The following is a 13254-nucleotide window of genomic DNA, read 5'->3' as shown; positions in this document are numbered from 1 at the left end:
TGTGTCTCATTGCTTCACAGTGGAGCACTGTTTGGGCTCATTTCAAAACGTGTAGGATATAAAATCATTTAATTTAAGCTTGTGTGCAGAGCATATATCACTCCCATTAAACTCAAATAAAACCAGGTTCCAGGCAGCCTTATACAAGTCTATGGCCATTCATGTTTGAGTGTTTTTTGTTTGAACAGATCATTGTGTTAGACACAACACAAAGAGCCAGTGTTATTACATAGGTTCATGATAGGTGCACATGTATCTTACATGACCTTGTATTGATCTATCTCAGCTTGGGGGCTATTTTTACATTCACACCAAAAAACTGATCAATTACTGATGTCTGAAGTTAACTGATCATAGAAATCTCATGTTAGCAGTTAAATCTGATGTGAGTAATCTGATTTCTTTGTAATTGTTCACACCTGTGCAGATTCTTACAAGGAATATGATGCCGCAAGGTAAAGATATAAATGAAAGAGTTATTTTAGAATTCATTGCACTTTGCCTTTCAAATGCAAAAATCTGATTTAATTATTGGGTTATCTGATTATGCTAGTAATCAGATTTTTACTGGCCTCGTAAATGTATCCAGTGATGGATACAATGCAAACAGCATATTTAAAAATATAATTGCATTTTCTCCTCTAACTTCATAAAATCTGGTGGTTTGAGGTTGTCTTAGGTCAAAATTACTGCCTTGTGCCAGGACCAAGGGCACCGGATTGAGATTAATGACCCACCTCCGACTCAGGTGCTCCTCTGCCATAGCCGATTGAATTATTTTCTTCTATAAAAGTTTAATGGGATTTCGGTCGGCTTAATATAAAAACGCGAGCAGTGAGTGAGGAGCTGAGCGGGCTTCTTCCTTGTAAGCTATTTCTCAATGTAGCATCCGAGTACAGGACCAGTCAGCAAACAGATGAGTACACAATGCATTTCACTGTTGGAGCTTTGACTTATACTACAGGCTTTAAATCCCACTGTGGACAAAACAAAGAAAAAACAGTCTTTAATGGGTTATTGTCACAGATAAAGAGGCCATGGATCCATTTACTTTGAATGGTGCAGAGGTTTTAACAGGTTGCTTTTTATAGAGCGGTTCTTTTTATTATGATGACAGAGCAAAATGCTTTGTTTTGATATAAGAGGACTCGACAATAAAAGAATATTCTGTTTTATGTGGGCCAGATTTGTGCATATGTGTGTGTGTGTGTACATATAAATCAAATAAATCAGTCTTAAAGCATGAACAAAGACTTAATTCATAATGAACAAATAGTTTATTAAAGGTCCACTATGTAACTTTTTCCCCCAGCACCAGATTGTCTCCATGGATGTTAATGCTTTGCTTAGGATGTTCCACAGTACAGTATTAAACTTATCTCCATGGAGACAAGCATGCTAAGTTACAGGTTAGATCTGTGGAGAGAACCCACTCACGAAACATCCCCCTTAAAGTGTTTATCAGTTTTTCTTCTTTTTTTGATTCCAGTTTTTTTGTTTTCTTTAAAAGAAATGTAGCAATACAATCACCTGTAATTGAAAAAATGTAAGTTAGATAAAGTAAATGTCTTATTCTGGCACTTTAACAACATTACCATGGAAACAAGTCAGGTGACGGACCTTTCTTCCAAAAACTAAAAATCATTCTTAATAATAAACTATTGTTCATTATGAATTAAATCTTTGTTTATGTTTTATTAAGACTAATTATGGTGTAGTCAGTCCCTAGACAATTATTTATATAACACAGCTCACAAAATAACAGTTAGATATGATTTGAATCTCTTACTGTCGCTTTTGACCACACCAATTTGCAAAATGGGAAGTCCTTTATAAGTTGATGTCTGAAATATAAAGCCTTTTAGTTTATTCTACATTTCTCTCTAAATTAGATCACTCAAGGTCTTAATGTTCAGTTTTTACTCCACTTTAGCACAGTATGTGGTTCTACAAATGATGCCATGTCTAATGCCTTTTGCTCATAAACTGCAGCCTGTGTAATTATAGAAGAGTGAGATTTTTCCCCACTCTTTGCTTTAGCGGTGAAAAACTCAATGTACTTGTTCTTACATAGTACATTGTGCTGCGTTACATATGGTATTCTGCAGAGCCTACACTGTTGCCAATCACACACACACGGTTTATTAGCACAAGACAGCTGCATGTAAGGATTATTGGTTGTACTATTTGTTCTTTTCAGGTTGTCAAAGGTAATTCTATTGATTCCCAGTGGCTTCGTCTGTATTTATGTTCAGAATCACAAAGCACCAAAAATACGTCACCGAACTTGCATTTTCAGAAAGCAATGAAAAGGACGTCGAAACACTAGACTGTATATATAAATATCTTTATACGGTTTATTCATAATACACATACATTTGAACAAGACAAAGAGAAAATGCATCATAATATGTTCATGTCATATTCTGTATTTTTAGCTAAAACACCAGATTAAAACCAACAGGTAGCACACAAGCACATAAAACTTACAGGAAAGTGCTCTTGTTCGTGTGTTCTTATATGGATCTCACCTCACATTAGTGGGTTTGTGATAAATACAGAAGGATGGGGTAACATACTTTTAGGAGGTTGGTTTAAAGTGCCCAAATGCATTAGTAGTGCACTGTTTTCCTGCTCTGCTAATGGGCAGCCCGTGCTTCACATATGAGTTTATATCTTACATTCAGGTTATACATTTATTATACGTAGTTTTATACAGTACTTGTTCATTGAAAGTTTTAAAATGCAAAGTGTACAGGTAATCTCCACAGAAATAAATGACAGAAATAAACATAAGATAGTCTTTTTAGCCGTATGGCCTTCACATTGTATGTTGAAAAAGCTGTTACGACCAGCAATTTATTATGTAGCAAGAGCATTTTGCACCAAGTCAATACCTTTTTATCCTTAATCTCAAAAGCATTCATGATTCAGACTCACACACACAAAAATTCCATCCCTTTCCTATTATTTACTTGATAATACCAAGCCAAAACATATTACAAGTTCATTATATGCTTTCTTTTTTCTTTTCTTTTCGCTTCTTTTTTTAAATAGCAAAAACTCTTTCCATTCAGGGAAAAATGTGAAATAATTTTTGGTCGGCCTTCATTTCTGTACTTCATTCAGTACAGCAAACAGCCAGTATCTTTCTTGGGATTGAGGCATTTTGAATTAATGAACTGAAAATCCTCCAGAATATTCCCAGGACAGTCTTTACCAGTGCGGTGCAAAGAAACCCATCTGCACTCTGCTTCCCCTTTTTGTATTTTCTAGCACATTTGAACTATAGGCCATCTCTGTACATGTGTATCGACAACAGCAGAAGCATGGTATTATAAAACATAGCACCGAATTCTGTATGTTTTGTATTTGTATTCAGTCACAGTATCATAGTTTATATTTTAGCATTATTATTCAAGCACATTCCTAGTTTTTGAATTTGTTCGAAGTAAAAATGTTATCTTAAATACTTAGGACCCTGCATGATCAAAGCTGGCTAAATAAGCATATAAAAGCATTGCATCACAGTATTTTTTTTACGAACTAATTCCAAACTGATTTCATATCGTCACACAACCCTATATCTGGAGACAAAAATGCCTCAAGGTGCCTGTTTTTCAATGACAACCATCTTTCAAAACCCTCTGCGTATGTTCAGCTATACGCCTACAGCACCAATTTTGACAACAATATGGCACAAAGACATGAGTAGCTTTCAAAACAGTGAACACATTTGCAGAGAGCTGGCTGTAATTACTAAATGAATTACTGTGTTCTCATTTTGTTTGCTTAGCTCCATTTGTTACATCATTGTTCAGTAGAGACAATAGACAGAAAATTACACCTCGATATATCAATGCATGCAAAACTACAAAGCCTGTTCATGATTTCATCTTTTTTAAATAGCAAAAATAATTCTTTATAACATGGCAATAGCTACTCCTGAATCATAATGTCCTTTCATTTGACAGATCCGCGCGGCGAGTAGCAGTAGCAGCCCAGTGACCACCTCCAGACTGAAGGAGAGCCAGGCTGAAGCAAGAGACCAGCCGAAAGACACGTTCACATAGGTGAGGGTTTCTGGGGGCACGACCCGCTGGAACTCCTCCATGGCCTGGTTGGAGTAGCGGATGTAGATGCAGAGACCAGACAGAGTAAAGAGACCTATGAAAACGATAAAATAAAGATGTTACAGTGGCTCAGTGGTTGTAGTAAAACATGTGTATGCTTTTATTTATATGTGAAAACAAACACCTAATTCTGCTTTGATGCTACGTTAGTGTTCTCACAATACTACCATTTCAAAGTAGAATTCAACACTAAATATTTGTAGTTTCTTGCAGTAGTTCTCATATAGACCAAGACCATTCTAAAATAAAAACATTTGAAATTTTTAAAGTAATATATGTGTTTGTATATGTGTTTTCAGGATCAATCTTTGTTCAAGTGATTATCTTGTTTCCATCATCATCAGTTTTTAGTATCAATTAATATCTTGGTATTGATTTTTGAGAACCCTGTGATGCTTATATTAAACACTCTTTACTGAGTTCAAGTATGGACAGTGCATTATTCACTCACTCCATACTTGGTGGTGGTAAGCTACTAGTGTAGCCAGAGCTGCCCTTGGGCATACTGACTGAAGCGAGGCTGCCAATCTGGTCGTGTCTTGCCTTACTGTGGCATCTGTTATTCCCAGCTCTCTCCCATCTAAGTATTAACCAGGCTCAGCCCTGCTAAGCTTCTGAGATCACTTAGCAACAGCTGTTCATCCGTGCATAGCATTTTTGTTAGAAAATATGATCTTTCCAGTAGATAATGCCTCTTACATTGACAAAAACGATGCATTACATGAAGAAGTGCTGAAAAAACTGACCAGAAGTGTCCTCTTTACTCTACTTTTAGTGTTGGAGATTGGCCTTATGATTCAAAAGTATAATTCAGGAACACTTTTGATTTTATTTAAGAAAATATTTGTTGTCTTTATTATGTTTATGTTACTTGCTCATGTACGTAGCAGACCCCTGCCCCTGGAGCCAATATGGAAAACACACTTCATCATTAAAAAAATAACCATGCCAAGCTCCAAAGCGAACCAGTCAGGGTACCAGGGCCAGTCACACTGCACCTTTTTGCCAAATGAACTGAGAGAATATGAGCCACATTAACTGTTGCTGTGTTATTTCTCATAAGATACACATAAATAATGAAGCAGCTCTCAGTAACAACAATGAATAATGCAACAATAATGAAATAAATGAAAGAAAAATTCAGTCATCATCATCATCATTTTTGTTTTAATGTCCTTTTGTTTCATGTTCTATTTGGAGCTGGATGTACAATAGTTTTTCTATTCCTCGTCAGCTCCTTGGTGATTCTTTGTCAGGCAAATTACAATAATAAAATGTAATTTATCCTCTTGCATGACTTTGAACACCCTTTGTTTTAATTTCCGTCTCTTCATTATATTTGTAATAATAAGAGCCAGCTTTCACAGTCATGCAGTGCAGTAAGCTATACTTCTGAAGCTGGTGTTATTCTAATAAGTCCCTAATAGGCTAGAATGTAATTTCTATTTTGAAATGACAAATTATGTGCATATCCTATAGCAGTTCAGAGGTCTTTAGCCATTTTTCTTTAAAATATTTATACTTACCAAATGTGCTGCATAACAATTAACACAGAGATGTGCAGGCATAAATTACATGGTTTTATGAGTGAATGTCAGCTTTAATCAGCACCAAACAGCTGTGTGCATGACCCATACTATGCCACTCTATGAAGCACAAGGGACAAGGAAACAAGAGGAGAAGGAGCAAGAGAAGACTGTTTTCTGTGAGAGGTGGGTAATACTGACAATACTGAAAAGCCTTTTTACTGTAATAATCACAGCCTAGTTTTGCAATCCATCAGATATGTGCTAAAATATGACTGTAAATGTTTAGTTAAAGTTTGAGTAAAAAAAAAAAAAAAAGGATAGTAACTATAAAATTCAACACAAAAGTGCAAGAAATATCACCTTGTATAAACCCTTGTTTGGAAGATTACACTGCCGTTTATATATGTTTTTTTTTTTTTTTACTTATTTTGCAGCTTTTTTTTTTCAACACTTTTTAAATAAACAGTTTTATGTGTCTTCAAAACAACAATTTTGTATGTTGTGAAGTTGATATTTCCCACTTCTACTTTGTGTTCACTCCTGATGTGTGTGAAGAATGGAAATTACACAAAACAATCCATGAAAAAGTGCAAAAAAGTACAAATGATGAATCCTAAAAAGTCATAAAACATATACATGTGCCAGACCATAGTAATATGTGACTAGGCTATGGTATGTTTAAATGATCAATGCAGTGAATTCAAGTTCCATTATTCCAGCTATACAGTGTAGATTCATACTACATCATTAGCACTCAATTATCTGAACAATGGCTTATTCTGTATAAGTGAAGTTGAATTTAAAATACCTTTTATCATGTATTTAAAGTTGTGAAGGCAAAAGGCCCCCTATTTTTCAGATATCCGTCTATGTGTCAAGACCACATTTCCCATCTGTCATTTTTATCCTACAAAAGCAGCCCTATCTGGACTAATCTATAAACCTATATACATATTACCCACAAAGCGTAGCAAACAAGAAATGTTCCTTCGTGCACTGTGAAAGCATTGTGTTCATTCTTGTGATATGCACATTTCTTGTGAGGCTTAGAATGAGCTTTCCCTTCTGACAAGACAGGTTATAGCTGTCACAGAGGTGGACAAGTCTATAATATGGGCCTTCACTGCTGCAGCAAAATCAAGCATTCAGTTTGCAGACCAAAGCAAAAGCAAGCTAGCATTTTTGAGATGAACCATAATCAAGAAAGAAAAGGTCAGATTTTCTGTTATTTCAGAGCACACTTTCAGAAAAAAGCACAAACTGTTATATACAAACCAGCCAGAACACTCATAAAAGTAGCCCTCAGTGTTTGAATTCTGCTTTATGATATAGCTCAGTCACAAGAGAGTGTGGCACATATAAAGAGAACAGCTTTCCCCCTCAATTTACCAAATGTGTTTCCTGTTTCCTCCACTGTGGTGTCCTGTCATTGCCACTGCTCCATGAAAGGTAATAAATAATCAAAATATACTGTGACCCAGAAATGCCCTTTTCAGATAAATTCTTCTTTTTGATCCTTAAGATTAATCTAAGTCTAAACCTGTCACAATTATTATGATTATTATGTCCTATTGTTCATTATGAAAGATTATGAAAACAATATTTTGTCATTGAATATGTATTGTATGTGTCATTTAAAATTTTATTTCATACCAATCATTTTATACATTATAATTATTATCATTTAGTATTATTTAAATGTGCACTATGCAACTTTTCTGTGGGAGGATATGGGTGACAGTGGCTCTGTGGGCGATAGGAGCTCAGTTGATAGTGTGTTTTCCACTGATCCGAAGGTTGGTGGTTCAGATCTTGCTTTCAGGTTGGCAGTGTGATTCTAGCTCCCACAGATGAATGAAGTGTCCATGGGTAGGACACTTAACCCATCTCTTCCTGTGTGAGTAGTTCCTTGATTTAAAGCATGTGCCTTGAAAGTGGAAAAGCACTGTGTAAAAAAATGACTATTTACCATACGCCAGCTGCTTGTCTCCATGCAGATTCTATTATTTGCCTTGAATGTTCCACAATAGGGCATTGAATTTATTTATCTCCAAGGGACAAGCAAGTGACTGTCCCAGGCCAGGTTACTGGTCAGATCTGTGTAGAGGTGGCCCTACTACAGTAAGAGAGTATGTTTTTCAAGGTATTTTTGAGTGATCAGCACATGTGACACTGAATTAATATAAGATAATAGATGTTTAATGTCATACTGTAACATATCAGGCAAAGCAATAGCCTCTCCATGGTAGCATCCCCACCAGACAATTTACATAATGCGCCTTTAAGAAATAATTATATTTAGCAGAGGCTTCAACTCCAAATATCACAGCAATATATCAGGTCTTCATATGGTGTATCATGGCTAATGATCTTAGACCAAATCCAATGACCTTTGACCTTTTAATAGCTTTTAGCATAGATTTTTGCTACTGTAGAGTATTGACTTAAGGACTTCACGCATGTACTGTATGTCTATACAAATAATGAAGCGGGTCCTGATGATTAGTGCTTTTATTGAGTAACAATTCAGGATCCTTGAGGCTGTATCATCTTTCCACAATAAATAAACCATACGCTGCACATATGTGTATTTCTGACCTATTACATTAATGTCATATTCCTGATGTAATTCATGAAAAAAATAATAATTTTAAAAAGTGGTGTAGAAACAGACTAAGGGGAGGAGTTTAGAATTTAAACTGCCTAGTTACTTTTCATATTTCATACTACAAAGATGAAGTTTTAGTCTGGAACTGTACCCTGTGTCCATAAATTTCAATGCCTGTGATCGCAATGTGGATTTCGAATACAGAGAAAGACACAGGTCAATCAGAAGTTAAAGAAGTAATAAATTTAGTTCCAAAGGATACAAGGATATTCAAGAAAAGATGTTTTCCACATTTGAGACACATGTACTACGGATAAGTGGTAATGACTGGACAGTCCAAGAGATACAAGGTTGTCTGATTCATCTGGAAAGGAAGCAGGAGGGACGGGCTCTGCAGGCTTAAAACTCACACAATTTATTTATTTTTTGTGCCTCTAGACCAGGGGCAGTGCTCATGTTAAGTGAAAAAGCACATTGAAAACTTTAGCACCACCTTAGATTCTCCAGTGAAAAATGTCTGACGCAGCCCCTACTCCAGACCAGTTCCTTCTTCAAAGCCTCAATTTAGAAGTTAATCCAGTCCAAATAGCCATAAAAACCCTTGTTAAAATGTTGTGCTGTTATATGTATTTGATCAAATTTTTGAAGCTTGAATCATTTCTGAGATTTTTAACCATGTAAAGATCACATTCATTTTGTCTGGAAAGTTGCAGTTAGATAGATGACGATGTTTCGCTTCAGTGATTAACAGCCCCACAGTGAATAGGCTCAAAATAATGGTGTGATGCATCGTGCTCGCTTATAAAGCTTTGTGTTTACGTTCTCAGTGTTCAAATTAAGGCAGACTGATTATTCTGGTGGAAATTTCCTGACTAGCAATCAAGACCGCGAAAACCTCTGCAATTTGGTCCCCACTCCTCCACTATCAGCAATCACACCTAATGTGCTGATCAATATCACTGATCTGGTTCATATCTCATCAGGAACAGTGCAGATGGGATGGAACATTCTGAAGAAACAATAATAATTTTGGATTATTCATTACAAAAAAAGAGAGAAAAAAGTAAATCCACTTGAAATAATGTTTTCATCAAGGAGGACTGAAGCATAGTGTCACCCAGTTGGACTTGAGGTTTTTGATTTATTGTGCACAGTTCAAATGTAACATAGATTGCTGGCTAAGTTGTAAACAATTTCATTTTATTTAATTTTAGTGCTAATAGTGCTAATTTCTGTCTCTTGCTATTTCATTTACATTCACACTATTCTTATTCCTTTTGTAGTCCTTGCGAACCCAGCTCTTGGTGCCAACTACTAGATTACTTTAATATACTATTCTTGAGCTGGGGGTTACAATAGGCTACTTTTAACAGTGCAATTCAAACATGCCATCCAATTTGCCCATCTTGAGATTCTTTGACCTTACAATTTTATGCCAGATGACCTTTTGGATGCAGAAGTTATCTTACAACTTTACTGTCCTGCTGTCTGTCCTGCCCCTCTATCATTATCCCTGAATAATGTATTTCCACTATAATTTTATAGTCGCTATAAACATTTTATCCTGCTATAATCTATGTGTGTTAATATTTTATTTTAACTAGTTTAACTTTTGTATGCTGAAAGCCTTTATTCAATTATATGTGATTTTTTTTCTTACAAAATCCCCTGAGATACATCCATTCTTACTGTTCACCCACTCATCTCCATGGGGATGGATTAGTTTAAAGCCATACTGTGGAACAATCCATGCAAAATAACCTATTGACACAGGCAGCTGGTTTCCACTATAAATCTTACACTGAGCACTTAAATAACATTTAGTTCAAAACTATATCTAAACGAAATCTTAGATTAGACAGCACAACATACCATACATGTTATGATGAGTAAGCAATACATGAGTTCCCATGTGCCCAAAGACATTCAAATATATATAAATGCAGTTATATTTTATTTTACCCCAACATTACTGTGAAAAGAGATAGGACAGACTCACTGCAGAAGAATATATAGGCAGCTGATCCTGCTAGCAGCTTGGGACTGCAGGCCAGTGAGCTCACAAGCCCCACTATCCACGCAAACACCAGCAGAATGAGGCTGAGGGGCAGAATGATCACCACCATCTTGTGCAGACCTAGAAATCAAAGCAAAGCACTCAGTACCATGTTGTTCTTTTACATAGGGCACTTTACGCTCATACTGACTACCATTATTTGTGAAAACTGCTGAGGTTACAATGGATTTGAGCTGCCCAGGGAGCCATTGGTTTTCATTACCAGAAGAAAGTCAATAAAAATGGAGCAATAGCAAGTGCTATTTGCTATCTATTTGGACATTCACAATCTTTTGAACCGCAGTAAAGGCAATATCTTCTCACAGTGGTTTGCTATTTTTACCTACATTTGCACAAAACAGTTTTTATCCCGCCCTTGCATTTGGAGAGTAGGGGTGTAGAGATTATTGTTCATAAAATATGTGTGTGCCATGGTTAGACCAGCGTAGGCGATTATTTTTTCCCATAGAGAGCCATATTTGAGTCCAGGAGTATGGCAAAGGGCCGGACTAATACTGCTCATCAACAAACTACTGTAAAATATAGGCTACTGTAATCTATTATTACACCATAATGATTATAGTGTAATAATAGCATTGAGGTATGACTGTCTTAAAATATCAGTTTATCAGGAAATACGCAATTACACAGACATATTTTTTTCCATCTATGCAAATACAATATTTGTAACTTGAATAAGTAATAGTAATCACATTTATTTTACATTACATTTGGTTACATTTAGTTACATTTATACTGTCTTACAGTTACATTTGGGGAAAAAACATTTTGCTGATGTGGCCCTCAGTGAAAATGAGTTTGACACACCTACTCCAGACCCATGCAGTACTGACAGACTGACTAATTATACATTTCTATCCTGACAGGCATTCATCAATCCTAAAGTGGAGAAGAAAGACTTAGTATTTCTAGACATCATTTGTCATGGGGTTTGGTCATGGCTGCATAGAAAAAACAAATGACCAACCTCCTACCTTATGTCCCTCATTTGAGAAAATACTTCTTAATGTGTGATAACTATAGCATGATAATTATAAAAGGGCAGTTTGTATCAGGCACGGGCACAATGGGGATTACACACATGACAGCTCCTTCCCTGAATCACGTGTGATGGGTCGACATGAGCTCTAACATAAACTGCAGTAATGGAGGCGTTATAATCCAGATGTGAGGACACCTTATGGCCCCTGTCATGGTACTTAGCTTACTTGCCTCATCAATCCCAACATCAACAGGTGCCTTCTACACATTATATTCACTTCAGTGGTCCTTGTGCTTAATCAGTGGTATTTAAAATACTCTCCCTTAAAGACATCTACCTCTAGGGAGGAACATCAGTCTACCGCCATTTATAAATTGTATAGGAGCCCAGACTGAGCACACAAAGCTTTATCAGTCTACGACCGAGGCACTCACTGAGAAGGTCCTTCTCCACATCTGACAAGCCGGACGTGTTGGCCATGAAGGAGGGGATAACCGAGCTCTTGTTGGCGCCTGAAAATAAAAATGCCAAATTGAAAGGTTACACTCACAGGGGAAAAGTCCCTCTGTGAAAGATGTGTCCACTTTTTTCCTGTAACATAAATCACAAACGTCTGGTGCTTTTACCCTGGGACAGTCGGAGTGCACTTTGACAAAGGTGATGATGATTATCCTGCCTGTTGTCACCAGTTTGAACGTGTGAGCTACTCCCACCTTTAGAGAGATTGGGCACCTGCTGGACCTAATAGTGGCCTTCACATTCTCTGATGAATTTGTTCCTTTAGCTGCTTTTTGGTGCAGGACAGAGTATCTCTGATTCCGGTCACATGCCGTTGCTATTCTTTGCGAGTTAATTGCATTCTTGGAGTCACAGTAAAGAATCTTGTAAAGGTGACATATGTCAGTTTGCAGGCTGAACTAGAAGGCCTTATCTTTTTATAGACTTGCACACTTTTCTATAGCCAGCAACATGTTGAGTCATATAAGACAATTATGGCAACCCAGTGATGTTAAAGAGTTCAGCAGCTGCATGACCAATATAACATATAAATTCCAGTTTTATTTTGTATGGGTATTCGCCACTGTGTGTTATGATTATTGTATACAATATGCCAACGTTCATTTAAACTACAATAACCCCTTCTGAAGTTTGTGATTGCTTTTATTGATCTAAAACATATAGCATTTGTTGTTCCTTACCTTCATTGATTCTCCACAGTCCAGAATGTGAATTATAGTCCTCGGACGCAGTGGAGTTAGGTTTATTCACATCAATAATATACCAATAATCGGTCCCGATAGCCACGGCCAAAAGGCAGAAACTTAACAATCCAGTGACGCCCGCTGTGAGGACCACCAAACCGTACCTCATCCTCCACAGTATCCACAGAACGTTTACTGTGGCAAACCTCACTGGGGATGTGCCCGTGCGTAAAAGCGCTCCAGAAGGATCAGTCTCCAAAGCGCAATGTCTCCATCACCGTTGCTGTTGAGCATATAGCATTTGAATATAAATATCATCCAACTCCTGATTTTTGTTGACAGAACAGAGAGATGCGCTTTTGTTTCTGTGATTTGGAAACGAGTGGCCGCGGTTGCAGCGCTTCTGCTTTTATCACAAGTCAATTCACAGAGATGGAATCAATGACTTCCGGTTAGAGACCGTACAATAAAATTAAACATACGGCCCTACGCAGTGAAAAGAAAAAATAACACCTTTACTTTGGTGCTTTATCCGGTCAGGTTTTGCTCTCTTTTGCGTACTTAATTTCGATACGCACTTACACTTTTATAGCCTATACTTCATTCGTAGTAAACCATTTAGCATTTTTGGACAGATTAGATTGCTTATAATTACAATTTTCAGCAAGGCATTGCAAGTAATTATAATGAGAATACCAGAAATTTCTGAGTAAAAGGAGTAAA

General features: G+C 36.7%; 1 protein-coding gene across 1 annotated transcript; it reads right to left on the bottom strand.

Moving 5' to 3' along the window:
• Window positions 1–3051: 3051 nt before the first annotated feature.
• On the bottom strand, window positions 3052–12819 carry LOC117375139 (transmembrane protein 235). Its single transcript, XM_033971397.2, has 4 exons — window positions 12529–12819; window positions 11764–11841; window positions 10270–10407; window positions 3052–4167 (listed from the first exon to the last, which is right to left on the bottom strand). Exons 1-4 carry the CDS (start codon window positions 12698–12700, stop codon window positions 3923–3925), a joined length of 633 nt encoding a protein of 210 aa, XP_033827288.1. The 5' UTR covers window positions 12701–12819; the 3' UTR covers window positions 3052–3922.
• Between the last annotated feature and the right edge of the window lie 435 nt (window positions 12820–13254).

The sequence above is a fragment of the Periophthalmus magnuspinnatus genome, chromosome 8 (genome assembly GCF_009829125.3).
Source record: "Periophthalmus magnuspinnatus isolate fPerMag1 chromosome 8, fPerMag1.2.pri, whole genome shotgun sequence".
In the NCBI taxonomy this organism is placed as follows: domain Eukaryota; kingdom Metazoa; phylum Chordata; class Actinopteri; order Gobiiformes; family Gobiidae; genus Periophthalmus; species Periophthalmus magnuspinnatus.
This window is presented reverse-complemented; position numbering and strand designations above follow the sequence as displayed.